At 36.9% G+C, this 25,683-nt stretch overlaps 1 protein-coding gene across 2 annotated transcripts in view; it reads left to right on the forward strand.

Moving 5' to 3' along the window:
- The window catches only part of CDH8 (cadherin 8), a 378,266-nt gene that overhangs the window by 209,070 nt on the left and 143,513 nt on the right, over nucleotides 1-25,683 (forward strand). For both annotated transcript variants that reach the window (XM_003263129.4, XM_030795969.1), the window contains exons 5-7: nucleotides 1,960-2,127; nucleotides 5,990-6,177; nucleotides 9,392-9,645. In XM_003263129.4, the coding sequence (XP_003263177.1) occupies nucleotides 1,960-2,127; nucleotides 5,990-6,177; nucleotides 9,392-9,645 (610 nt within the window). The remainder of the gene's footprint in view (nucleotides 1-1,959; nucleotides 2,128-5,989; nucleotides 6,178-9,391; nucleotides 9,646-25,683) is intronic.

Consider the following 25,683-nt stretch of genomic DNA (forward strand, 5'->3'; position numbering starts at 1 on the left):
TGGTATCTCAACATGCTAATATAATGAGGTTGTTATCTTTGTTGCTATTTTTTGCTAATCTGTTTGTTTTCTTCTCAAAAATGCCTCAGAGTGATCTAAATCTGAATGGTTGATATATTTCTACTTTTATTTCTGTTTTTATTTTTAACTATAGAGGTATGACCTGTGAGCTATATTATGATGTGATCAAATCCTGAAACAAAGCATTGCATTGAAAAATATCATTGTAGTATTACAAATGTTTCCAAATAAGCAAGGTTATCTAATTCAGTGCTCCCTGAATGGGAAGCCATTAAAGTTGTGTCAGAGTCTAATAAAGTGTATAAGAACTCATAGTTCTCCCCAGAGCCTGCTCCCTGAGTAGTTGCATTGTATTTCCCTGGTAACTCTTGGGACTCACTTGCTGCTCAAAAGATTCAGGGACTTGAACTCCTTGAAATGCTTTTACAGACAGATGATTTAAATAAACCATATGAATTAAAAAAAAAAAGAATTACAACTTCAGAAGTGGCCAAGGCAATGGCTCAGCTTCAATTTGAATTGAACATGTATGGTGCCCCTGGGTTAGAAGTGAAGGGGTTAAATTATCTTTAATCTGGACATTTTCCTTTTAGCTTGACCAGAAATCTAACACACATCAATTCAATAGAAGTATTCTGGACTAGTCAAAATAAGTTTTATTATAGACATTTAGGGATATGGGAAAGGGTCATCTTATGACATAGAGTTAAGTAAAAATGCAGGAAATAAAAAAACACAATATTATCATACTAATATATCTGTTAGTTGTTTGACATGGGAAAATGTGAAATAACTGCAATATTTATCAATATGAGAATGCCTTAGCCACGTATAGTATATTGTACAATGAAAAATTATGCAACTGTAGGAAGTAATGAGGTGAACTTCTATGCAGTGACAAGGAAGTTTTTCAAAAACATCTTCTGTGAGAAAAAGAAAGTCTCAGAATGCTGCCTACATCATGATCATGTCTGTGGTTAAATGTTTATACACACATTTCTGGGTATGTACATATCATGGCCTTGTAATTTTGCGCCTCAAAATGTCAGCATTATCTATGAAAAAAATATTTGGAGCTAGAGAGAGAGCTAAATAAGGATTTTTGATTTTCAAAATAAACTTCAGGAGGATCTAAGCAAATTTTAGATCTTTAACAAGAATATTAAATTACCAGTGAAACAAACAGACAAACCCACATGAAACCCTGAATATATATCAGAAGAAAAAACATTAAGATTTGAGCAGTGATAATTTTATCATATTTTATGTAATTTTATATTTTATTCACCTTTTCCTATATGTTCCTATTTTTCTAAACTATTTGCTACTTTTTACAAAGAGAAGATGTATCTAAATTAAAATATAAATATAGCTGAACAGTAGATTAGAACTTAAGACACTTGACTATATTAATTCTGACTGGTATTTTATTCATCTGAGTTGATTCTAATGATGCATTTATTTATTTCATCTCTCCAATGTATTTGTGAACTTCAGAATAATTTATCTTTGACCTCAGAGCCTTCAAGCTATGTGTATATTTACTCTTCTTGTGGGGGAATTGAGATCGGTGATAAATTGGAGAATTCTTACACTCCCAGGGTTTTCTGGGGTGGACGAGACTGTGTTATGATATACTTTATAATTTGGTAGGCAAGGGATGCCATTCAGTTTACTTTCTAATATATATTTTTGCAAGTTTTTTTTTATACATTATAAAATATATTTTTGCAAATTATCTGTAAATGTCTATGACCACAGTCTTTCTCATTGATATAATAGGCACACACCAATCAAATGTCAGAAGAACACAGAAAATTATCTGAGTAGGGACTTGGTGTATGCCTGTGAGTTTATGTGTGTGCATGTGTGAGATTAACACTTTCATGTTTGAATTAGCTCTCTGACTGAAAGTCATTCTTCCATTTTCCCCCTCAGCTATTATAAAAACTGCCCTTCCCAACATGGACAGAGAAGCCAAGGAGGAGTACCTGGTTGTTATCCAAGCCAAAGATATGGGTGGACACTCTGGTGGCCTGTCTGGGACCACGACACTTACAGTGACTCTTACTGATGTTAATGACAATCCTCCAAAATTTGCACAGAGTAAGTTAATTTCCTGCACTGGATGAGAATCTTGGTATGATGTTTCCATTTGAATTTATATTATAATTTTTAGTGATATTTAAAAACCTGACAGCAACTATTGAGTGGCTTACTATGTGCCAGGTATGGCATGATTTTGGTACTAAACTTACTCCCATTTTACAGATTACAAAGCAGTTGATACCATTTCCAAATATCAAGCGTATAGTAAGTAAGAATTAGAACCAGTATGTCTGACTGCAAGCTGTGCACTCCTTTCTCTTTTGCCTGCTATTTCTCTTTATGAAAGCTTGAGAGGGTGATGAAAATGAAGCTCAGATATTGCTCTATTATTAACCCCCTTTGTTTCAGAAAGGAAATCAAATCTCTAGTGCCCAAGGTAGGGAAGACAAATATGCAGTAGGCTTGCTGCAAAACGTACACTCCTTCTTCCTGCAAGTGGGAGGACATCAGTAAGACTCGACTCTTCCCTGCTAAAGCCATACTCTGCCTTGGAAATTTCAACAGCATGCATTCTAGGCAGCCAACATGAAAGAATCAGGGATACAATAATTATTTGGCAATTTTCTTTACTCTCATCGAACACTTTCTTCTGAGCATTTATTCAAGTAATATGACAGAGACATGATTTGATAAGGCCTTTCTGACATGGTGACTCTTGAATTGAGACATGAAAAAGTGAATACAATTAGTTGGAACAAGGTGAAGCCATGGGAGGGAGGATGAATAGTGCCGCTAAAAAGGATGTTTAAAAGCCCTGTGTCTACATACTTATGATGATGATTATTATTTTTTAAGATGCCACATATAAGTAAGATCAGGCAGGACTTTTTTTCCTTTGATCTGGCTTATTTCACTTAACGTAACATCCTCTAGGTTCATTCATGTCGTTGCAAATGACAGGATCTCCTTTTTAAAGGCTGAATAATATTTCATTGTATAAATATACACCGCAACTTCTTTAGCCATTCATCTGTCAGTGGATACTTGGGTAATGTCCATTTCTTTGCTATTCTGAAGAATCCTGGAATGAACATGAAAGTGCAGACATCTTTCCAAGGCAGTGGTTTCTTTTATCAAAACATCGTAGTGTACACCTTAAATATAGTCAATAATAAAACAAAAGAAGCTCTGTGGAAGGATGGTGTACAGCCGTGTATGGGAATGGAAATAATTTCACTGCAGCTGGAGCAGAGAGTGCCAGGGGAGAGTGCTGCAGCAAGAGTCTGGAGAGTTAGATTAGACTGAAATTAGCCATACTTGGATTTGAAAGCCATTTTAAGTATGAGGACCTTTATCCTAAGATCATTAGGAGGCCATTTAAAGATTTTAAATTGCAGCTTGAGTGATAGGCTGTGGTTCCAAGGAAATTGGAAAGAAATTAAATCTGGCCTTCCTTCAATGTTTTTTTCAGCTTTGCAGCCAGTTAAAGAGTTATTTGCAATCATTCACATAAAAGGTGATGGTAGCCCTGGCAAGCAAGGGTGGTTGTGTTGGATGCAGAGAAAAGTGTGTGGGTGTGATGCATAGTTGAGTTACAGAGGATAACAGTCTAAGGAAAGATTGCATTTTCAGTTGAGGAAGATAGATGATCATATTTCTAACATGAAAGATTAGATGCATGTTGGTGCTATTTGTTGGTGTAGAAAATACCATAGGAAATCTGTTTTTTAAGGAGTTAAAGGAGGGAAGGTGGGGGTGGGGAGAGACAGGGAGAGAGTGACAAAGAGAGAAATGTGTATGGAGCTTGAAAATGACACATTTTTGAGGTATCTTTGATAATTTATCTGAAGAAATTCCAAGCTAGAAAGGATAGAGGAGATGCATTTTCATTAAGAATTTTAGAATTTTTACATCTGGCAATTCATAAATCAGACAACAATGCAGCCCTTTTAAACAAAATTATTGAAATGGAGAACACCATTTCTTCTACTCTTTCCCTCACTTTTTTTTGCCTTTGCAGTTGCCATTACAGTGAATACTGCAAGATGCCATATTTCATTATAAGAAAATGATTATTCAATCCAATAGTGGCAGATCAATTTCAAACGTGTGCGTTTTCTTAGAGATAATAACTATTAACTATGATCACACTGATAGAGATGAGGAGCAGGCACAGAATAGGAATGGTTAAAAGAATGTTCCATTTGCTTGGCTTCCCAAGACTCCCCATGTAGGACTAACAGCATGGCGCAGCCCCTTGCTGTCTTATTTATTTAATAAGCATACCGAAAGGGATCATCTCAAACCTTACTTGGAATATACAGTTTGTGGAAAATGGAATCATTACACCAATTATGAGAAAACTGGAAGACTTTGCTTGAAGTGAGGATTTTCAGTGCCTACCTTGTGGCAAAACTATTTGGAAAATGTTTCAATCCCCAGTCCTGTAACTTCGTGATTCTAAGAGAGATGTTTTTATCCCACTGTTAAGTAAAGGGGTGTTAGTGCTAGAAGAAACCTCACTGTTATGTTGAGTATAATGAGCCTTAGTTTATCCAAGGGACTCAGTGGATTTGAGCTTGAACGAGAATTAGGTAATGTTCTCCAGATTTGATTTTTCCTTTTGGGTTTTTAGGTCATTGAATGTTTAATTTTCCCTTGTTGTGGTTGCAAGGGGACTAAAACTTTTTGGTTTTTTGAGTTTGGGTTCCCCAGAAACAGACCCTGAGACAAGAATTTGATTGTAAATTTAACTTGGAGATGGGACCAATAAATGCCAGTAGAGAAAGGAGAGAGAGAGAGAGAGAGCCAAAAAAAAAAAAAAAGAGGTGCATTTCTGAGCCAGCTACTATAGTGGGTTACTGGAACTTTACCTTATTGGAGAAACTCTGGACCATTGTAAAGAAGGAAAAGAAAAGAAAAAACTCAAAGTTATCCTACCACAGAATGGAGAGACCTAGAATTTTATATACTAACTCTTGTGAGTCTTTGAGGGCTGCTTCTGCAGGAAGCATTAATTTCCTGGCGTTTCTGGCCTGACATTCACTGGGCAAAATAGGTTCTAAAGGCCAGAAATAACCCTCAGGCAAAGAAATGCTGGAGAGGCAGTTAGATGTAAGACAGGTATACACTACAGTAGCAATGGCCAGGCGTTATGATTGGGACACCAACAGCTTCCTCTACACCAATGAAAGTGAGTGACAGCAGTATAACAACTAAAGTGACTTGAGTTAAAATGGACTAATGCCACTAATTAGACACACTTTATTGCCCCCATAGGATAGTGAAGATACACTTGATTGTATTTTGCCTAGGAAGTGTTGAAGGCAGGATTTTTGTCTTTAGAACAATGAGGACTTTAGCAACAAGAGGAGTGTTTCATGTGTCTGAACAGCTTGCTGCAGGGCACAGCAGAAGTTCAGTAATTGAATTTTATCAAAAATGGTCTAAAAGTCTGTAAATATAAAGGTAAGTTCCAAAGTGACTTCCAGTGTGTTACACATTGCATCTTTCTGTGCTGAAATTAGCTTAATATTTTATGTTGGCAACAATGAGTATCCCCATAGGCAGTAAATGTGATTATACAGCAAAAAGGAAAAAATATACACATAGATTCGCTAATAGTCTTGATATAACTGCTCCAAATATACACTTGGTAAATATATGGTTGAGTAAGTTTCATATCTCAGAAGAGCCTTGAAAAGGGATCATGCCTTCTTCTGGGAACTGTTTTTCTCTGATTCAGTTAAAAGACTGAACATTCCACAAGGGAAAGGGATATTTCTGTCTTTTCTATGACTTTATTGGTAGCATCTATAGGAATGCCCAGAACAAAGGAGGTGCCCAAAAGATATTTGCCATATGAATGAATGAATGGTTGGAATTTGTGTGACTCTCATTGTTTCTCCTCTTTTTAAAGGCCTGTATCACTTCTCAGTACCGGAAGACGTGGTTCTTGGCACTGCAATAGGAAGGGTGAAGGCCAATGATCAGGATATTGGTGAAAATGCACAGTCATCATATGACATCATCGATGGAGATGGAACAGCACTTTTTGAAATCACTTCTGATGCCCAGGCCCAGGATGGCATTATAAGGCTAAGAAAAGTAAGCTAAGGAAGCTTTTTTTCATCTTCAAAATAACTGGTTGAAACGTGAGTTTTAAAGTTGAGGGACTTGTGTGGACTTCCTGACAGAATTGTAGAGCTGGTAGATGTTTAGCTTTGAGCAGTAAGACAAGATAACTAGTACAGTCCTTTTGGCAACTCTTATCTCTTGGGCCCCCTTCACATTTCTGCTAAAGGTCTGGTAAACAGCTACCATAAGAGTGCTGGTCCTCCAACTTACCTATTACCCATAACCACGGAATTTACTGACTTCTTGTACAGGGCACTTCAACTATGTGGGGAAGTCAATACCCTGTGAAGGCAGCCCTCAACCAAAGGGGGAGAAAAATTGGTGGACAGTTACTATTGTTTGAAGAAACTATTCTGAATCATATTGTTTAAGGTTGTAAAAGGATTCTCAGTAAGAACAGGCCTCAGTTGCCCACAGAGGTGACAAGTTCAGTGGCTTTTAGTCTTTCTGTATATAACTCTCCACATGTTTGAACTCTTGCTTCCTGAAATGTCTTCCCCAAATACACTGAAGCTTCCCAAGTCCTTATTGAAGGTTTACTTTCATGGAAACTAAAAAAAAAAAAAAAAAAAAAAAAAGAACAAGAGAAACAACCAAACAGGCAGAACATTCAGGTTCAGTTATCCTGGCTTTCTCTAGTGCCTGAAGGACAGGGCCAACCCTGCTACCATTGTATACTCCAAACTATGGCTCAGAGGTTTGAGCATTATGGGAAATGAATCTCATCGTTCCCTTGCTTCCAGATAGGGAGCTACCATTGAAAAAATAAACATCTCCATAACAAGTACAAATAATGTAGGAAAATTTGAGGCTGCTTTTGTTAGCAATCTCTTGTTTTTATGGTAGATGTAAAAAATTCTGCACAACATTTTCCATTTATAGTTCTCATCATAAAATCTACACTCATAAGAAATGTGTAGAACATAGTTCATTCTTTATAGTCACAAAACACTTGCAAGGAAAATAGTCTTTGATCCTCATCCTGATTATTTTCTTCAATATTGTTCTTCAAACCTTTGTCATCAAGTAGATCAAAATAGTTTTTAAATGGATTAGCTTGTTCTCAAATAAGGTAGTTGGTGGACCACACTATTGGGAGTCAATAATTTTTTTCACTTTCTTTATCACAATTATGTAGATATGACTGTAAGATTACTATCTGAATCTCCATCATGTTACGCAGAGGCCTATTTCCAATGGTCTTGCTCTAAAAATCGCCCCCACTGAAGAGATCTTAGCAATGGAGACCTGAAGTTTTCTGGATATTCTTTTTTATAAAAAATATTTTTAAAAATCAATTTTGAAAAAGATGTCTACATTTATTTTAAGTCTCTGTTGAGCAGCGCTATCTTTCTACCAAAATCCTGGTTTGAGTTTAGCATTAAGAACTACAAACATTTAAAAAGCCATGTTTGAAATAAAATAGAGTATAATATTTGAGTCAATTATTGAATAACCCAGAGCCACATTTTCCTTGACTAATGATTCCTAATGTCATTTTTATTGTTATTATTCCCATTTTTTTGCCATAAAGTGCTGTTATAAACTGAAACAATTAGCCATTTGCTTTATTTTTATTTGCTGTTATTCATAAACTTGGAAGCATATACTATACACCTTGACACCAAGTAAAATGTGTATTTTACCCTAGAGAACAGTGCAAAGGAGTTGTATTTCTACAATTTATAGGCCCTCTTTTTTGTCCAATAAAATTCTTGGGACACCAGAATGTCTCTGGGTTCATTGTCGATATCTTGAGCTGGAATTAAGCAGAACATAATCTGTTACACTTAACAATGTTTGCGAAGAATTTGAAATTGCAAAATTGTTACAGTAAAGGTGATTGGCAAATTGTGAATATGCTGATGTTGCATGATCTATTCGTGGATGCGTGTGCCTAGTAATTTTAGAATAGATAATAAAGTGAGTGCCTGCCTGGTTTACTAGAAAATATTGAAAAAAAAAAAAAGGAGCCAAGTCCCATTAGTCCCATTAGATCAGAATTCAAATGTAAAAACCAACACATTAGTTTGAAATAAGAATATATAATTAAGCTTGTACTGGAATTCTGAAAGAGTTCACTGGTGCCAGTTTGTCTTCTAGTTTCTTTTTAAAAATCTTCATTGTCTATTTAAACTTCCTTTTCTTATGAGAAATTTGTAATGCAGATGTATACCGTCTCTTTGAACCTCGACAGACTTGCATTCTTGAAATCTGAAGTATTATGAGTTGCCAAAAATTGGAATATAAAGGTGCTAATGCACGTGTGCTTCTGGCTTATTGAAGGCAACTTCTTTTTACCTAGCTTTACTACCTAGGTCATTGACCAAAGTCTCTCAGAGTTTTAGGGAATGAAGTATTAATATGTCAGAAATATTGTCAGTAATGGTGCAATGAGGTAATTTCAAATTGCTTTTAAGTGGTTGGTGGGGGCACACTTAGATTCAGTTATCTATTTATACTGCTCACATAATTTCTTCTTCTAAATATAAACACAAGTACATACATATGTATTGGTGCACATATTTCTTTACATGCCCACCTACCTCATAGCATAAATTCATAATAGAGAGCCTCTAAGAATGTCCTAAAAAATAATAAACCTCATTTTAACCACATGGTCAGTAGAGTAGCAATGCTTTAAAGTGAAATCAGAAAATACTCTTTGTGGGGATTAGTGCTAAATTATGCTTTATAATGTCTCCTTGGACTAAACAATGATTATTTCTAGTTCTTTACATTTCACACTCTGTTGCAGAAATGATAAAATATTCTTCCCAGATAGAGATTGTGTTCGATGTCGCCTTATCTCCCACCAGCAGAGGCCCGATTAAGTGGCTGATTAGTATGCAGGTGATGCTGTCACTAGTAAAATTTTATTATGACTCTGAAGTGAAATTTTGATGGCACAATTCATGACTGTGAAGGTTTTGTGAATTCCAAGTGAAATGACAAAACAAAACAAAACAATAGGAGATTAGATTCACTGAGCTTATATAATAAACAGATATCAATAAATGCCCATAAAATTTACAGGTTGAATCTGGGGGACTGGAGAGTGATCCCATTAAGGCTCACAAATTGGTTTAAATGCACATAACTTTCATCCATCAGCATTATACTCATTTGTTCTTGCTGCTGTGGTCATTAGTGAGAAGCATTTATCTTTGTCATTTCTTAACAGCCTCTGGACTTTGAGACCAAAAAATCCTATACGCTAAAGGTTGAGGCAGCCAATGTCCATATTGACCCGCGTTTCAGTGGCAGGGGGCCCTTTAAAGACACGGCGACAGTCAAAATCGTGGTTGAAGATGCTGATGAGCCTCCAGTCTTCTCTTCACCGACTTACCTCCTTGAAGTTCATGAAAATGCTGCTCTAAACTCCGTGATTGGGCAAGTGACTGCTCGTGACCCTGATATCACTTCCAGTCCTATAAGGTATTTTTCTTTTAAAAGGAATACTGGCTACTGCAAATGACAAGCAGATCAGTGAAAAATGCCTTTGCATGTACCTTCTGTGGGGCTGCCCTTGGGACTATGCTCACATGACCAAATAATGTTGGTTGGCACATACTGTGTGTGTGTTTGTGTGTGTGTGTGTGTGTGTATGGTGTGTGTATGGTGTGTGTGTACATGCACATGTGTGCCCACTAAGTGCTACATAGAGCCCAGAGCCAGGAACATCAAGATGAATACAGCTATTCCAGCTCTCAGAAAGCTCTGTGAAAATGCAAGTTGCAAATGTTTGCAATACATTTGGGTGGATCTTGTTATTTTTATGTTTTTGTTTGTTAGTGCTTTTTTTGTTTGTTTGTTTGTTTGTTTAGCTTTGGGGAAGCATTGCTAGTTTGTCCTCTGTCTCTTTTGACAGTTATGGTGAATTGTATATTAGAATTTAGAGTCATGAGACCACTGTGTCAATGCATTAAGAGGCTCCTATCTTATTTCTGCATTTGGTGTTTGGATTTGAAATTATCTTTTTATCACTTCTTGGACATTTCTGATAGGTCAGCATATCTGGTTTGGTGTCTCCTAGATAAAAATCTTTCTCTGCCATTTCAAAAATACCCTCTGTTTATAGTTTTTCTGCTCAAAATTTTTCCCCAGGATGCGAAATAATTCTCTATTAAAGCTTTTCTGCCTTTTTTAGAAATGAAGCTCTGTTCAATTTTTTTTTCTGTTGTACTGTACACATCTTTTTTCTTTTTCCAGTCACGCAAATGACTGTACAGGTTCTCCAGCTAAATAGCTTTCTCCAGAAAGCACACTGAAAATCTATAACTTCTATGCTGGTCTCCAAGGGTGAAGTGTTGGCTAATGATGTGTTTGAGTGTGGATTTCAAATATTGTCTTACAAATATTTGTTGCAAAATCAAGGAGCTAGAGAGTGAGAAGTAGATGGAGGAATACAATTTTAAAGAATTGTCCAGCTAATTTCTGAGTTTGATGTCAGCTCATACCAAACCCTTTCAATTTACAAGTCACAAATAACTAGGGCAGACATGCTTCCAATTAGTTCATTTGGGGAAACCCTGGTAAAGTGAGTTATCTGTAGGTTTATTTATTCGATTTTTTAAAAATGTATTAAATTCCTGTTACTCATAAGGATGCTGAGACTACGAGGCTGAGATTAAAACCTTGCAGGACAGTCAGCACCCCAATAAGTTGAGTTTGTACAAAAATTATTTACAGACCCAGAACAGCACCTTTTGTTTTTAAGTACAAATCATTTCTAAATTCAGAATAACAAATAAGACTGCAGCCAATAAGGATGCAAAGAAGGCTTCCTGCAGAAGAGTCTAACCGCTAAGAAGATGAAACTTTACCTGGGGATTTGAGGAATGGTCCACTGGCCATTCTCAGTTCTAAAGAAATTTCACAAACTATAGACATATGTAAAGCCCCTTATTTGGCTAAGAAAATTATACCTATTAATGGGCCAATGTTGAATGCAGTGGGAGGAATATCCAAAAAAAATAAATTTACATCGGCATTAATTTCCTGAAAATATAGTGAAATTATGCAATGGCTTTATGCTGGAATGCTGACATTAATGGGGACAATGATATTTGTTGAGTGGATGAATCTGCCCTGTTCCTATGTTTCTCAATTTCCTCTGAAAGGAACTCAAAAAGGAGTAGTTGCCACATCCTTTACATCTCCAAGCAGGAGACAGAATGTGAAGGGAGTAAATGAGATTGGTTCAACTGAGAGACCAATCACAGGACCGGTTTTAGTGCTTGATTTTACAAGGTTTCTACTCTTGTCAGCCAGGAGCATGTAAGGGCTCCGGAGTTTGCCAAGCCAAGGGTCCTTAGGGAAAATAAGGGTTCAGATATCAGCACAATAATATAAGCTCCCAACATGGACTACATGGTACCAGTGGGAATGGACTGGCTGTGCAGAGACACGATCTTAATCATCTAAAGATGAGGCTTGAGGAACTTTCATGCCATAATAAAAGTAGCATCTTATTGGCAGAGCTAGCTATAAATCCAGGTTCATAGTTGGATTTACATATGGTTGCACATTTTATAATCTATTCATTTTACTGATGTAAAAATGGAGATTTACTGATACTAATTCCAGTTCACAGGGAATCAAGCGAAGATTCTCATTGTAGTTGCTAGTTATTATTATTGCTATTGCTACTTTTATTACTGTTACTGGCAGGAAAGTTTGTGTAGAGGAAGCTTGAGGCTGTTTAGAAATAACTGTCCAGCTTAGAAGTATTTCATTTTCAGGAAAGCTAAAGGGGATTTGAGACTGTTTTTGCCAGGAAGAGATGGACAGATAAAGCACTATTTGATGACACAGGCATATCTGTGCTTCTGATAGATGTCAGGCAAGTGCTAGTTCCTCAGCATCTATGGTTCTACCCAAAGAAGGGACGAATGCTGTTTGAAAGCATTTACAGCAGGCTTTGATGTGTCATTCAGAAGGGGGAGCCCACACATTTTTGATTAAACCTGGCTTGGCTCCATGGGATGAGAACTTAAGAATCACAAACCATGTTTTTCAACATCTGTTCTGCATTTCTACAGTCCTCTGCCCCCACCTCCACCCCAGTTGGATCATGGAGAGCAGCTTCCCTCTCTCTATGCACAATTGGTTAATTTCAGAAGAAAATTAAATTTCCTGACTAGCCAGAGCAATACATAGTTCCTTATGAGTCTAGCAGACAGATTTAGAGCCATTTAACCTTTTTAGACAGAACCAGAAGATATGGATATTCAGGGAATTACTGGGTAACGCATAGCTATGCATTATTTTCTCTTTAGGAATGTTGTATTTTATACACTGACAAGAATGTATCCATCTTTTAGGATAATGTTTAATTTGCTATCCAGCAAGAAATAGGCATTTATCCCAGCATCTGCCATGCTAAAACATACAGTTATTTGTTGGTCGGTCAGCTTCTCATGTGGTTCAATTTCTTTTTAGAGCACATTGTCAAGCTAGAAATATCATGTATTTTTTAATTCTTATACCTACTACTATATCTCTATCTGTATGTATATGTCTGTATATTCCTTTCCGGGGGAAAATGAAAAGTGACACAGAGAAAAATCCGTCATCTTACCCTCTCACTTGCAGGAACATTAATTATTTTCTTGCTACTTTCTGCAATATTATGTCTTTCAGTAATGTAAAATAAAGTTGTGTAAATTATTTAAAATATGACATATTTTGAATTTAAGGAGACTAAGGTTGAAATCATATCACTACTACTTCCCAGTCAGAGAACTAGTCTCTGGAATTCTCTGAGATTCAGTTTTCTCCTCCATATGGGATAATATCATCTTTCTCGTAGTGTTAATGAGATGATTAAGTGACAATATTAAATGAAATATGTGGTAGTTAGTAGTGTTACCAGTTAATAAAAGGGAAGCCACCATCAATTTCACATCTTAAATGCAAATTAAAAACCTGAAACTTATTTTAGTAGAGATTTAGTAGAGATTCATCTAGGTGGCTGACTGTGTGCAGAATTGTGTGTTTTTTCTTTGACAGCTATATGCTAAATAGTCTAATTGATTTCATTTAGTCTAATTTTCTCCTGCTACTGCTATGGATGTTGTAACTAGTGAGTGCTTTGTATATATCAGGACCTGTGCAACATATACTTGTTTCATTCTCTAACACCTCTAGTATATATATGTGGAGTCATTATGTTGCTAATGACTGGTTAGCTGAAGCTGGGTTCTTGTCACACAACAAGGAAAATTTAGGCACGCAGACACATTAAAGGGTGAGTAGGGCAGGATTTTATTGGGCAAAAAGGGGGAAAAAAAACAGCAAAGCAAGATAAGAGTCATGCTAACAGGCTCCCCACCTCACAGATTGAATCCTCCCGGCCAGGACATGGAACTGGAGACCAGGCTTCTCCCCCCGCCCGTGGCTCCACCCTGTTCCCCCAGTGCGCATGTAGACGTGCTCAGACACAGCCCTGGGCCAGTTCCCTCATCTGCACAAAAGCATCTGCTGTAAACACTTGTGGGGCAGGCCGGAGATTCTCCAAGGGCCTTTTATCAGCTTAGGCATTTGGCTGTCTCAGTTATACCCATTTAAGAGATGTGAAACCTGAGGATTAAAGAACTAACTTGCCCAGTATCACACAAATAGTTAGAAGGGGAACTGGGGTGTGCTCTTGGGTCGTATGACGGTGGCATGCCTATCCCCAGTCCTTTCTTTTCCTTGTGATCTCTGTAACTCGTCAACTGGGCCTATAAGCTTTAGGATGACTGAGTAGGACCAATTATAATGGAAATAATTGACTATTCATTCTCTAAATGACCTCACTGAATATCAGGAAAGAAGGAAAATAAACCAAATCTGTGGAATTAACCAGAGTATAAATGCTGTGATCTTTGCTCATCTGCCTAGCCACCTGATATGGGTTTGTTATTATTGGCTGTGAATCAGATTGTGATGGGCAAGGTAAAGGAGAAAACAATGTTATTTTTATTTGATGAATCCGACACCATACTAAACTCCTATCACGTATTATCTCACATAATTCTTACAAATGACACCAAGAAATACTCAGTATGATTTCAGTTTTATAAAGAAGGAAACTTAAAAAGGATAAGCTTCCTGTACTTAGTGATATAGCATGTAAACGCAGGACGAGAGGTTAAATCCAAGTTTCTGCTTATCATTGGCCACTATACCTATGCATGCTCTTCTAGATTATGGATTCTTGAAAGTGGAATTCGATGATGACAGTGGTTTTTATTGAGCCCATACTTCGTGACAGACACTCTGAAAAGTTGTTATATGCAGCAAATTATTTATATTTAAGGTAAGCATTCCTAGCCCAGAACAGATATTAGAAATAAGTCAGTCCTTTCATGTAAATCTGCTATGGCCCATTTTTTTTTTCCTTTCATAAACTTATTTCGAGTGTGTATTGGGTGTCACCATGGCTTTGAGATGGTTTGTGATTGTTTCTAAGGAAATCACTTTCTATTGTTTCCCAAGCATTCACCTTGAATAAGGCTGCATGAGCTGCTTGAGTTAAAAGTGGAAATGATGGCCATTCAGCAGGCAGAGTAGGAGGTCAACATAAGATCATTGTGGCCACAGTGCTGTGTTGTCCTAGTTCCTCTCTTGAATATAAATACCCACTCAACACAGAAGCATTGCATTTTTTTTTGCTACTGGTATTCTGGCATTTCTATAATTCACCCGAGTTACCAGGGTGGCTGTTCATCAGCAATTCTCCTGAAAGCAGTCTTTATATTCATGATATCTAAGGATGCTAAAGTGAAAATATTTCATACTGTAGAAAACTTGGAATTAATTTAGATAGTAGATGGTGTATTGATTGATTCCCTCAGTCTTGCAATAACTCTCAATTTCGGTAAGGAGCATGTGTGTGTGTGTGTGTGTGTGTGTGTGTGTGTTTGTGGTATGTCTGTGTGTGTAAAGAGCACTTAAGAGATCCACTATCTTATAAGATGAATAAGTGCACAATATAGTATTATTAACAATGGGTGCAACATTGTACAGCACATCTTTAGAACTTATTTATTTTGCATAACTAAAACTTTATGCCTGTTGATTAGCAATGCCCCATTTTCTTTTTCCCCAGTCCCTGGCAACCGCAATCCTTCTCTCTGATTCTTTGGATTTGACTATTTTAGATACCTCATAAAAGCGGAATCATGTAGTATTTGTCCTTTCGTGACTGGATTATTTCTCTTAGTAGAATGTCCTTAACATTCATTCATGTTGTTGCATATTGCAGGATCTCCTTGTTTTTAAAGGCTGAATAGTGTTTCAGTGTCTCTCTATACCACATTTTCTTTATCCATTCATCAGTGAACGTTTAGGTTGTTTTCCCATTTTGTCTGTTGTAAATGCAATGAACATAGGAGTGCTAATATCTTTTTAATATCTTGATTTCAATTCTTTGGGATAAATACTCAGAAGTGAGATTTCTGAATCATATAGTGATTCTGTTTTTAAGTTTTTGAGGAACCTCCATACTGTTTTCCATAACAGCTCCACCATTTTGCATTCCCACCAACAGCATATAAGAACCTAGTATTTTTAAATAATTAAAACTTGTTTCATTTAATTCTTGCACTCTCGTGGCCAAATAAAAATTTGGTTGTCCCCATTTTGAAAACAGCACATCGTCCAACACTGTTTCAAAAAACTCAACTATACCTACGAATTCAACTAATGGTAATTAATTCATTAAGTCACATATTCAGAAACTCATTCATTCATTCATTCACATTAATTCATTTATTCATTCATATATATTTTGACAGACATTTTGTCCAATTATTGTCAGCTGAACCTACATTTTGTCAAGAAATTTCTAGAAAGGCACAATATCTGTCTTTGTGAGCCTATAATACAGAGGTTGGCTGAATATCCCCAGAAAAACCGAAGCCCTTCACAGTTATCTAACTAGACTTTTTTTTTTTTTTTTTTTTTTTTGAGATAGAGTCTCACTCTGTCACCCAGGCTGGAGTACAGTGGCACAATCTTGTCTCACTGCAACCTCAGCCTCTTGGGTTCAAGCAATTCTTCTGCCTCAGCCTCCTGAGTAGCTGGGAACACAGGCATGCACCACCATATCTGGCTAATTTTTTATATTTTTAATAGAGACGGGGTTTCACCATGCTGGCCAGGCTGGTCTCAAACTCCTAACCTTCTGATCCGCCCGCCTCGGCCTCCCAAAGTTCTTGGATTACAGGCATGAGCTACTGCGCCTAGCCTTATCTAACTAGTCTTTTATACATGCTATCTGAAAATGGTAAACAAAATCAAATTGTAGAGCTTTAAGGTCACATGGAGGAAAACCTTTCCTAATGAATTTTGAATAGAAGTTCATAGATATCCAAGGATGCCAATAATGTTAAAGTGAAAATATCTCACCCTGTAGAGAACCTTGTAGTAATTTGAAGGGTAGATTTTATTTATTGTTTGCTCACATTTTTATTCTCCCTCCATTTTCTGTCTTTCTCTCTCTCTCTCTTTCCTCTCTGACTATAAAGAAATTATTTGGGTAGAAAAAGGCTCCTTCTTTTCCTTAGAGGAATAATAAATAATATGTGATGCAGGGACCTTAGAATTCTGGAACTAGCAGAACTCAGATAATATTATTTATTAAAGCAGTTAGAGCAACCAGCGGAGCAATTAGAGGCAAAAAGCTGAAAACTTGTAGATGGAATTTTTGATACTCAAAGTGCATGCGAGAAAATGTTAAAATGGTTTCTTTAGGCATAATAACAAAAGCTAGAATGAAATTAACCAGTGAGAAAGAAACAGTTGGAGTTCAGTGAAATATAATAACTGATTCATAACTAAGGGGTTTATTTCATTATGTGTGGCTCTAAATAGCATCTTCACTTTCAGTTGGCTCACAATTGTATCTTCCTGTAAATTTGCCATACAGAGGCCTCAAACCAATGTTTACCAAAACATTTTTTATGATATAAAAGTGCATTTATGCTGTTTAAATTTGACAAATAGATACACAGTCTTTCTCCAACGGCAGCGAATCCCTAATGGAGCTCTAATAATCACTACTGGGACTAAAGGTAGGGTGACCGGGTCACTTTTAATTCCACGGTCTTTGCTATAGGACTTCACAGGTGAGTTGCTAAGGTGCATTGCACCCTCTAAGGGGAGAATGTAAGTAGCATCTTCAATTTTGGAACCTTGTGTTTTGCTCTGCACAGCATCTAAAGTATGCTGAGAACCATGCTGATGTAAAAGAGGGCAGTCGGGCTCCTGTCCTGATCTGTCCTCTAAATTCCGGTGCACTGAGCAATGAAAATATCATGATGCTTTCTGCCAATAGACTGTGTTGTCTATGACTATATATATTTCACCTTTTTTCTTTTCTTTTTAAATTTTGCTTTAAGTTCTGGGATACATGTGCAGAACGTGCAGGTTTGTTACATAGGTAAACTTGTGCCATGGTGGTTTGCTGCACCTATCAACCTGTCATCTAGGTTTTAAGCCCTGCATGCATTAGGTATTTGTCCTAATGCTCTCCCTCCCCTTGCCCATGACCCTTTGACAGGCACAGGTATGTGATGTCCTCCCTGTGTCCATGTGTTCTCATTGTTCAACTCCCACTTATGAGTGAGAACATGCAGGAAAGTCACCTTTTTTTTCTTTCCAAAGAGCTTACTAGAGGGACAAAAACCCATGATGTTAGTAAATACTTTAAACTCCATTACACTAGGCCAGGGGTCAGCCTGTGGGCCAAATACGGCCTGTTACTTTTTTTTGTTTTTTTTAGTAAAGTCTTTTTTTTTTTTTTTTTTTTGAGATGGAGTTTTGCTCTTGTTGCCCAGGCTCTGGAGTGCAATGGCTTGATCTCAGCTCACCACAACCTCCACCTTCCGGGTTCAAGCGATTCTTCTGCCTCAGCTCCCGAGTACCTGGTATTAAAGGCATGGGCCACCATGCCAGGCTAATTTTGTATTTTTAGTAGAGATGGGGTTTCTTCATGTTGGTCAAGCTGGTCTTGAACTCCCGACCTCAGGTGATCTGCCCGCCTTGGCCTCCCAAAGTGTTAGGATTACAGGCGTTAGCCACTGCGCCCGGTCTAGTAAAGTCTTATTGGAACACAGCCACCGTCATCCTTTTATGTCTACAACTGCAGAGTTGAATTGTTGTGCTGGAAACACTATGGACTGCAAAACCTAAAATACGTTCTTTACAAAAAACTTTGTCACCCCCTACACAAGACTGTTGGAAGTTTGAATTTCCATCAGTAATTTGAACAGTTAGCTCCCATATCATTCCAAGATTTTACTCTGTCTCAAAGCTCCCTAAAATAAACTTCTCAAAATAATTTAAAGAATGTTAGTAGTCAAATAACTTTTTTTGTATTAGGATCCAGCTACCTGCAATGGGAATTGTCATTGTCATCATTGCCTTAGAGCCCTTGGAATCTTAGTACTCATGGGGCCCATGACAGCATGCACCCATGTTGAATCTGCCAGAAAAAGCTGGCTTCCTCAGCGTAGCTTTTGAGGAAATTTTCATAACCAATAATGCAGGATGCAGTGGGTACCCTGACAAATACTGTGATGTTTCCCTGCTTAGAGTGAGGAATTTGTTTCCTTCATGGTTTTATTATAAATCTCTGTTTTTTTACCTGTTCCTTTTCTTCTTCTGATCTCAGTAATGGCTATAATACAGGGGTTTGGAATTGAGGCTGCTGACTGCCTTAGCCAAACCCTAGTCTCTTCACTTTAATCTCTTCACACATTCTTTGATTACAGTAGCATTTCTCTACCAAAATGAACGAAGAAGCAAGAACAAAAAACTTACTTAGAATAGATTTGTAGTTTGTACATCAAACTTGAATATGCATTCTTCTGTATGACACTAGGTTTTCAGCAAAGGATATGAAAAATATTTTATGTATTTTTATTCATGCATATTTACCATTTTAGTACAGTGCTTTTTGCATATATTTCATTTACATCTACACTTTGTAGCATTAACTCCCTGAATTACACATATTCTTATTCCCATTAAACAAATGTGTTACAGGTTTGAAAGTAGATGGAGTCTGAAATGAAAGCCGTTTGTTAGGGATTGCCACCTATGAAAGGAAAGGAGCGAGAGCGTGATGGACAGACAGTGAAATCAAACTGCAACTCAATCCAAGCCAAACCTTGGCCCAAACTAGTAGTTTCCTTTGGAATCAGTGTTGCCCATCAGAGGAGTACTACATCATGCCAAAATGGTAGGGCCTTTATATCTCTGTTTGCTTAGTCTTCAGAAAACCTCTGGAGTGGGGATTTTCTGAAACTGAGATGGACCCTAGGTAGTGAGTAGCTGGAGCCTGTCTCCTTACCACACCCCTCACATCTCTGGCACCCTCCTTTGAAGGGCAATCTGCACAGCAGTTCTTCATGTCCATAATGGATACGCACACTGAAACTCTGTAGTAATGAAGTAATTTTACTGAATTCACACTGCTAGCTGTCCAGGTTCCAAATCCACAGTGGTTACCATATTGGATAGCACAGGGCACACTTCTCAACCTACAGTGTCTTCCCTTAGATAAATATATATTTGTTACACATTTTGAGATGCAAACCTCATAGTGGCAAGTTAAGTTGCCTGAAATATTATCAGTGTGGTATACTAGACCTGGCTATTAATTGTAAATAATAATCAAATTACATGTATTCGTAAAATATTTTAAAACTAGTGATCTAAGGTGGTAGAGACTGCACAAGAATCTTGACAGAGAAACAATAAAAGAAAGTGCTGATCTAGGGTTTAAAATTAGCTTTTTTTTTCTGATTGGTGAAGCCTCTGTATTCTCTAGGGAACAAAACTTAATAATAATGCTTATATTCTGAGAGAAACAAAGATGCTTGTGTAGGCTGAGCCATGATATCTAACATTATTATACTCATAAGGCAAAATAAATCCTCTATTTTGCATCATGACAAAGGGAGATTGACATCCTTATCTGATGTTCAAATATTTATGGGAGTCATTTTAACTAAACCTTTATTTTTCCTTATATTTCTACATTCTGGTTTGACATGATGTATTATACAACTTTGCTTTTGATAAAGGACAATCAGATTTGACTTAATGTTGCAGAGGAAAACGTAATATTGCATATTTTAAGAAGAGAGCACGGTGGAAATGGAGAGCTTCTATTTTCATTCATTTATCAAATGTTTATTAGCTCTGCCCCTTGAGTATGAAGTCTGCTTGCTGGAGAATGGGACGGGTCTAGCTGAAGTGCCTTTGAAACAGGCAATAGGGGACAAATCAAGTTTGGGATGATCTACTGAGGTTCACACCTTCATAGTAAATGAGAATACAATTTATGAAAGTCCTTAAAAAGGGTCAAAGTCATGGAAAATATATTTAGTGGCACAAAGCACAGGAAAAGACCTAAATGCCCTTCCAAAGCCAAGGGTCTCAAATTGGACAGAACAAGTGTGGAAGAGGAGCAGGGTGTAGACTGTAGTGAAGAGAATTGTCTGTTTAATGGCAAAAGAGGACACATTTCTGGCTAACATTTATTGGACATAAAATACATGATCTTGCGTTTTGCATTTGTTTAATTGTATAAGACCAGGTGAGACTGTGTGGGTAGACACTGTGTTTAGGAATGAGCATTTTTGGTAAAAAATATTTTTGTCCCCAGAATGAATTACATCTGGCAGAACACTGGAAAGGTGTGTTTATCCTATTATTATAGTGTATAAATAAGCAAGCACATCATTTGAATATAAATGCATCTCTAGTTTTAAGGTTGAGAGACCACCAGCCTAGGCAACATGGTGAAACCCCCTATCTATAAAACATACAAAGAAATATCCAGGCATGGTGATGCACACCTGTAATCTCAGCTACCCAGGAGGCTGAGGCAAGAGGATCACTTGATCCTGCGAAGTGAAGGTGGCAGTGAGCTGGGATCGTGCCACTGAACTCCAGCCTAGGTGACAGAGGGAGACCTTGTCTTTGGGGGGGAAAAAAAAGAGTTAATAGACCATGTCTTGCATAACAGTTCATTCCCAGTATTTACCAAAACTCCTTATTATTTGGTAAATGAACCTTAATATCCAATTAAAATTTCAAATTATATACACATTTATGACATTTTACAAAACCTGTTTTGACATAGTTATACACTACTTTTAAAATTAATTTTAGGCCGGGTGCGGTGGCTCACGCCTGTAATCCCAGCACTTTGGGAGGCCGAGGCGGGCGGATCACGAGGTCAGGAGATCGAGACCATCCTGGCTAACACGGTGAAACCCCGTCTCTACTAAAAATACAAAAAATTAGCCGGGCGAGGTGGCGGGCGCCTGTACTCCCAGCTACGCGGGAGACTGAGGCAGGAGAATGGCGTGAACCCCGGGGGGCAGAGCCTGCAGTGAGCCGAGATTGCGCCACTGCACTCCAGCCTGGGTGAAAGAGCGAGACTCCGTCTCAAAAAAAAAAAAAAAAAATTAATTTTGATGTGCATGCTTTCCTCAAATTTGTTTTTTTCCTATATTGTAAACAATTTTTACCAAAATGGAAACCACTTACATAATCAAATATCACCATCCTCATAACTTTCCAACATTTAATAAGAGTTTATTATGTGACAGATACTATGGTCAAGATATTATACATGTTTCTCCTACTAACTTTATGACAGGGGAAATGCATGTTATCCACATTTTACAACTATAAACATTGAGAGACAAGAAAGTCTATAATGGGCTACTCCACTAGATTATAGGAAAGATTAAATGAAAACTTAATATACAGGGCTTAGCAGAAAGGCCAAAAATTAGGAAAGATTCAATAAATGCATTAAATATATTATTAAATATGAGAATTGGATCTGGTCCTATGGTCTGGACTGTTACATTGTAAGATGCTTTTTTAATGCTTGATCATTCTGTTATCTATTCTGTTATCTATTAGCGTTTGTCAACCTTGACTCTATTTCCTATGGAAAGAAGTATGATAGGCACTATCAACAGCTCCAAAAGGATATCCTTTCAGGGAGGGGAAAGATTCTCTTCACTTGTAAATTGCCCCTGGCATTGCTGGGTCAATGTGGACCTGTGGACATTCACAGAAATTGACTGGGCTTCCTGTGTCCTGGGGGTAAGCAGTGAGGATCAAGGTCGTCATGAGGGCTTTGGTGTAAGAGATTTTGTCCTCATAACTCCTAACCTCCCATCATAGAGAAGCACACACAAGAGATAAATCTCAAATAGCCACCAGAACTTCCAGATTCCATGTGTTTCTAGAAATATTTAGTCATCTTTTGCTAATATTTATGTGAACATTTCTGATCCATTTGTTGTACTTGAATAATTACATACAAATGGGTAAAAGAAAACAAGACAGAACTGTTTTTAACTTGAAAAGCAATATAGATTAATTGAACATTTTAGAAACATACTATAGGAGTGTTTCTTCAAGACCTCTTCACTTCCTTTGCTTTCCATGTTCAAATAATCACTATGCCTGGTTTATTCTACTTCCTAAGCTCAAACACCGTCATCTCTAACTTGAGTAGTGATAACAGCCTCATTTGCTCATCTCTTATTCTTTGATCTCCACACAGCTGCCAAGATGATTTCTACCTCAGTTTCGACCTGTGCTGTTCAATATTGTGGCCACTAGCCAAATATAGCTCATTGAAGTTACAGAAAATTAGAAGTTACAGAAAATTAATTTAAATTAAATAAAGTAAAAATTTCAATTTCTCAGTTACACTAGCTAGATAGCTAGGGTGAAATAGCCACATATAGTTAGTGGTTACCATACTGGATAACACAGAGCATATTTCTACTACCATATAAAGTTCTATGCAATTCGGCTGTGGTTTAGATCACATCAGTCCTGAGTTTATATCATATCACTCCTCTTAATATTATGCACACATACAAGCATGATAGTTTTATGATACTCGGCACTAAGGGGCAGTCACTAAAACTTTGTTGACATTAAATAAAAAATCAAATTTGCAGTGTAATCCTTTCACAATGTGTAAAACTGCATTTCATTTTTCCATTTTTTGTTACCACATCATCACATTTAGAATTCTCATAATGCACTATTATTTTCCCGGTTCCACGGGAAAAAAAGTTCAAACTTTTCAAAAGTATTATGTAAACATTGAAGAATTGATCATGAGTCAAACTGAATGTGGGATTTACTCTGGAGCATTTTCTTTTTTCTGTTCCAGTGTTACATAAAATTATACATGTGATTATGGTTTTATTATGTTATTTTCTAAAAGTGTTTGTGAAACAAACTATAAAACAACACAAACACACTGAAGAAATGAGACCTGAAATGAATTGACATAGATTTGGAATCTGAGACTTCTATATTTACCGTAAATAATGTAAAGATACATTGATCGTGTTGAGTGAATTTGCTTCACCCTATTGGTGCAAATAGCAAATAGAAATATCACAAAATTATGGCTCACTCCATGTAGAGCCCACACACCAGAATCTTTCAAATATGTTTGTTGTTGCTTTAAAAAAATCTGGATATTTGGCAGTGTCATCTACAAGTAATGATAAACACTCACCATGATGCCATGTTTTAAAGTACAAGGAAATCTTGATTGCATACTCTCATTTGGGGCATACCTTAACCCTTTAAGGCAATCCTGTTGTTCTCATTTTTTAGATGAGGTAATTGAAGTGCAGATATATAAAGTGGCATAGCACAGAAGTTATGAATAAAAGAGTTACTTCCTGGAAAAATCATCAGATGTTCTGCACAAATTGCAGTAGAAAGAATGCAGTTCAGAATAACTTTTTTCACCTATTATTCATTTATCTGTTATGGTAATCTGTATGGCTGCTGTGTACATTCCAGACTTACTTGCAGTTTGTTCGTGTTGTACTGGAGTCACAGGGAGTAAAAATGAAAGATCCATGACATTCAAAACTTTGTTCTGAAAATCGTGAAAGTGTTCTGCATGTATATTGTCACAGATTGATGTTCTTTATTACAAAAAAACAAAATAGAATAGGAGATGGAGGCTTTGTGTGGATATGTAGCATTGAGTATGGGTTGAGGGAAAGGAGGTAGGAGATGCTTTAAATAAATATATGTTAGCAACAAAAAATCTAACGTTAAGTCCACACACACACGCACAAAGAGGTGGAATTTTTGTGCCAAATATCAGTATGAAATGTATGCAGCTGGGCTGTGTTAACTGAGGAAACATATTACTCTGGTGAAAGTTTCTATTTAATATCAACAGTAGCAGCAATGCAGAAGTATGTTATTTCCCCAATGCAATAATATTCAGTTGGCCATTTTGACCTATTCTCAACCACTACACCAGTGTATTTTCTTAAATTTACTTTTGATCTCTGCAAGCTACTCTGAATTGAATGAACTGGTGACATCGGCTTGTGTCTGTGGTTAGTGTGTTGTGTATTAAATTATCGTCTTTGAACAAGGTGCTAAGCCATTAGGAATTTTCTTGAATTTGTATCCTTAATTCCGCAAAGTAAAAGGATCAGTTCCTTAGCATTTATTTCCAAGAAATACTACTGTAGATTAGAGGAACGGTGGTATTAGAAGCCAATCAGGATACTTGTTGGATTAAAAATGAGAAAGTTTAAATAAGCCTCTTGTGAATATTAGTTATCAAGGACAATGCAGTTTCTAAACTATATCTATTGCAGTAGAAAGGGACTGTCTATTTCTAAAACTTCCATCATTAGAATTGGTATTAACATGACCCAAGGAGCCCATTTTCTCACATGCCACTTCCCATTGTGTTAATGAGAAGTTTCTTCTTACTATGGCAGGAAGATGACTCTCCAATGTGCATGCTATTCTTCTCAAAACTAGCTCTTCTGTCTAAAGCATTTCAAATAATTCTGCAAATGAGCAGCAAATCCAATATATGCACAATTCTCAAGAAATTAGAACAGAAACTTCAATTCTAAAGATAAAACTACTAGATTTTTTTAACCTAAAATAAAACTCATTAGCCTTTTCAATATGAAAAGTAGAATCCAAATTAATTTTTTTCTTTCTCTTTTTCTCTTATCTATTCCCTTTTTGTTTCTCTTTTTCTCTCCCATCTATTCCCTTTCCTCACATTTTTAGTACTATATTTCACACAAAATAATATTCCATGCTTAATAAATGTTCACACATCCTTCCAGAAAGCCTTTTTTGAGTAACTTCAACAATCTATGTGATGCTATATGAACCAAACATTCTTTCCTTGTGCTTAAAGAGCAAAGGTCAGGCAAATTTTTATACAAAAATAGGAGAGAAAATTCTTAAGAAAGGGTCAATCAGCAAACTCTAGGGCCAGGTATAAAAGGCTCCTGTAGGTAAGATGTGAGCAAGGAAACATAATATAGCTTCTCATCTCTTTGCTTGAAGTCTATGCTCTATGGAGATACCTATAGTAGCTGATATTTTGAAAATAGTAAACCCTGGTATAGACAAACACCACAAAGA

The sequence above is a fragment of the Nomascus leucogenys genome, chromosome 2 (genome assembly GCF_006542625.1).
Source record: "Nomascus leucogenys isolate Asia chromosome 2, Asia_NLE_v1, whole genome shotgun sequence".
Taxonomy (NCBI): domain Eukaryota; kingdom Metazoa; phylum Chordata; class Mammalia; order Primates; family Hylobatidae; genus Nomascus; species Nomascus leucogenys.